General features: G+C 26.8%; 1 protein-coding gene across 1 annotated transcript in view; it reads left to right on the top strand.

Moving 5' to 3' along the window:
- LOC106690925 (serine protease inhibitor 2) overlaps positions 1–2,046 on the top strand; it is a gene marked incomplete at its 5' end in the record, with an annotated part of 16,427 nt that extends 14,381 nt beyond the window's left edge. Inside the window, 3 exon segments of the mRNA XM_067050043.1 lie at positions 252–437; positions 528–669; positions 929–2,046. Of these exon segments, the coding sequence (XP_066906144.1) occupies positions 252–437; positions 528–669; positions 929–1,230 (630 nt within the window).
- Between the last annotated feature and the right edge of the window lie 11 nt (positions 2,047–2,057).

The following is a 2,057-nucleotide window of genomic DNA, read 5'->3' as shown; positions in this document are numbered from 1 at the left end:
GGAGTTGAGCTTTGGGGCTTCACTAAACCATTAAATTCCTCTTGTATCCATTCCTTACAGTCCAAAATCCTTCATAAAATCCTTAATGTTCCCTACTTTCTCACAAATAAAGTTATGACAACAAAATAAATTTCAGGAAAATGTGTTAATTAACTTAAAATAAATATTTAATTCATTAATGAATGAATATTAGTGTAAATTTAAAATTATTTTATTTACAATGTTTCATAATGTAAATTTTATGTTTTTAGGGAGACAAATTTGCAATGTATATAATTTTACCAGATGAAGATACTACTTTAAATGAAGTAATAGCAAATTTAACACCAACCAAAGTAAGATCATGCCTGCGTGCGATGATGCAAGTCCCTGTAAATATTTCTATTCCTAAATTCAACTTTGAATTTGCTAGTTCTTTAGCAGAAGTTTTAAAGCAGGTAAGAAGCAAAGACGACTAGAAACTTTTCATTAGGAGAACAATGAATATTTAATTAATACTTTTATAAGAATAATGGAACTGTCTTTAGGTAGGTATAAATGAAATATTTTCAAATAAAGCAGACCTGAGAAATATTGCAGAGGGCCCAAGAGATCCTGTTGTTTCCAATGTAATTCAGAAAGCTGCTATAGAAGTCAATGAATTGGGAACTATTGCTGCTGTTGTCTCAGGTATATGATCAATTTCAGTGCTACCATTATATTAAGTTAATTTAACTATTTAAAACTTAAAGATCATTTTTACATAATCTAATCACAAGATTTTTTTAAAATTATTTTAAAGTGATTTAATAAATTTAACTTCTTACCAAAAGATATAACAAAAATTATTTTAAATGTAATATTATTAAAATTATTCTAAAGTTTTGAATAATAACTAATATATTACTATTTTATAGCTGATAATCCTATATTGGTTTATTTATTGCAGCTGTTGAACTGGTGAATAAGTTTGGAATGCACACAGTAATATTCAATGTGTCTCGTCCTTTCCTATTTTTTATTGAAGATGAGACGACCAACACTGTGGTATTTATTGGTAAAGTAGTGAATCCAGTGGCTCCTGGTAAACCCATTGTAAGTGGTGCTGTCCCAGTTAGGACACTAACTAAACCACTAACAACCAAAACACCAGAAACAAGTCAGCCCACTTCAACATTGAAACAAGAAATAATAACTACTACTGTGACTCCAAACACCGATTCTGGTAATAAAAACAATACTGTGGGTTGAATAACATGCAGAATGAAGGATGAATGCTTCTTGAGTTATGTCTATGGGATGTATTTAATGTCATATTTTGGGTAGCAATATAAAAATTTGATTATTCATCACTTTTACTTTATAGCATGTGGATAAATAGCATGAATATGAGAATAAACAATACTGCACTATTCAGCACCTGAATGTATTAAAATAATATTAAATTTCATTGCACTATTGTTCATTCCAGCTTCACAAAGTTCGAAAATATTTAAACGACTAACCAATCAAAATTGAAAAGTAAATTTACCTATTCTCCTTCATTAATGAAATATTTAAATTGAGATTTAAAATCTAGTAGTGTTAGAAGCTTCAGTCCAACTTTACTATTTATTTTATATTTTTAAAGACATATGTTATAAACATTATTAGTTAGGTCTTATATTATTTGAGATTGCAATAATTGCTTTCCACAAGAAAAGGAAAATAAGATTATTGTTGTAGATCTCATAATTTACTATAATTTTACTGTAGGAAACAAATTGGCAAATTTAAATGTATATTTCAAGTATTATATTTATTAAACAGTTATAAATTCATTATATTTAGCATGATAACATTGTTCTTCAAACAATCATTTTATATTTTTTTATTTGATTGTATTACTATGGAATTTGTTTCATCATAACATTTCTCCAAGAAATTAATTAAACTGAGGCATTGCATTCCTAAAGTACCCTAGCCCATTTTCAATTTTATACATATGTATTATAATAACTTTTTTTTTTTAATTTTCAGTTTTGGTACTGCATTATCATAAGATGAAAATATTTCTTTTTATTATAATTTTATATATA

Source organism: Halyomorpha halys, unplaced genomic scaffold (genome assembly GCF_000696795.3).
Source record: "Halyomorpha halys isolate HHAL.00 unplaced genomic scaffold, Hhal_1.1 Scaffold1977.1, whole genome shotgun sequence".
Classification (NCBI taxonomy): domain Eukaryota; kingdom Metazoa; phylum Arthropoda; class Insecta; order Hemiptera; family Pentatomidae; genus Halyomorpha; species Halyomorpha halys.
This window is presented reverse-complemented; position numbering and strand designations above follow the sequence as displayed.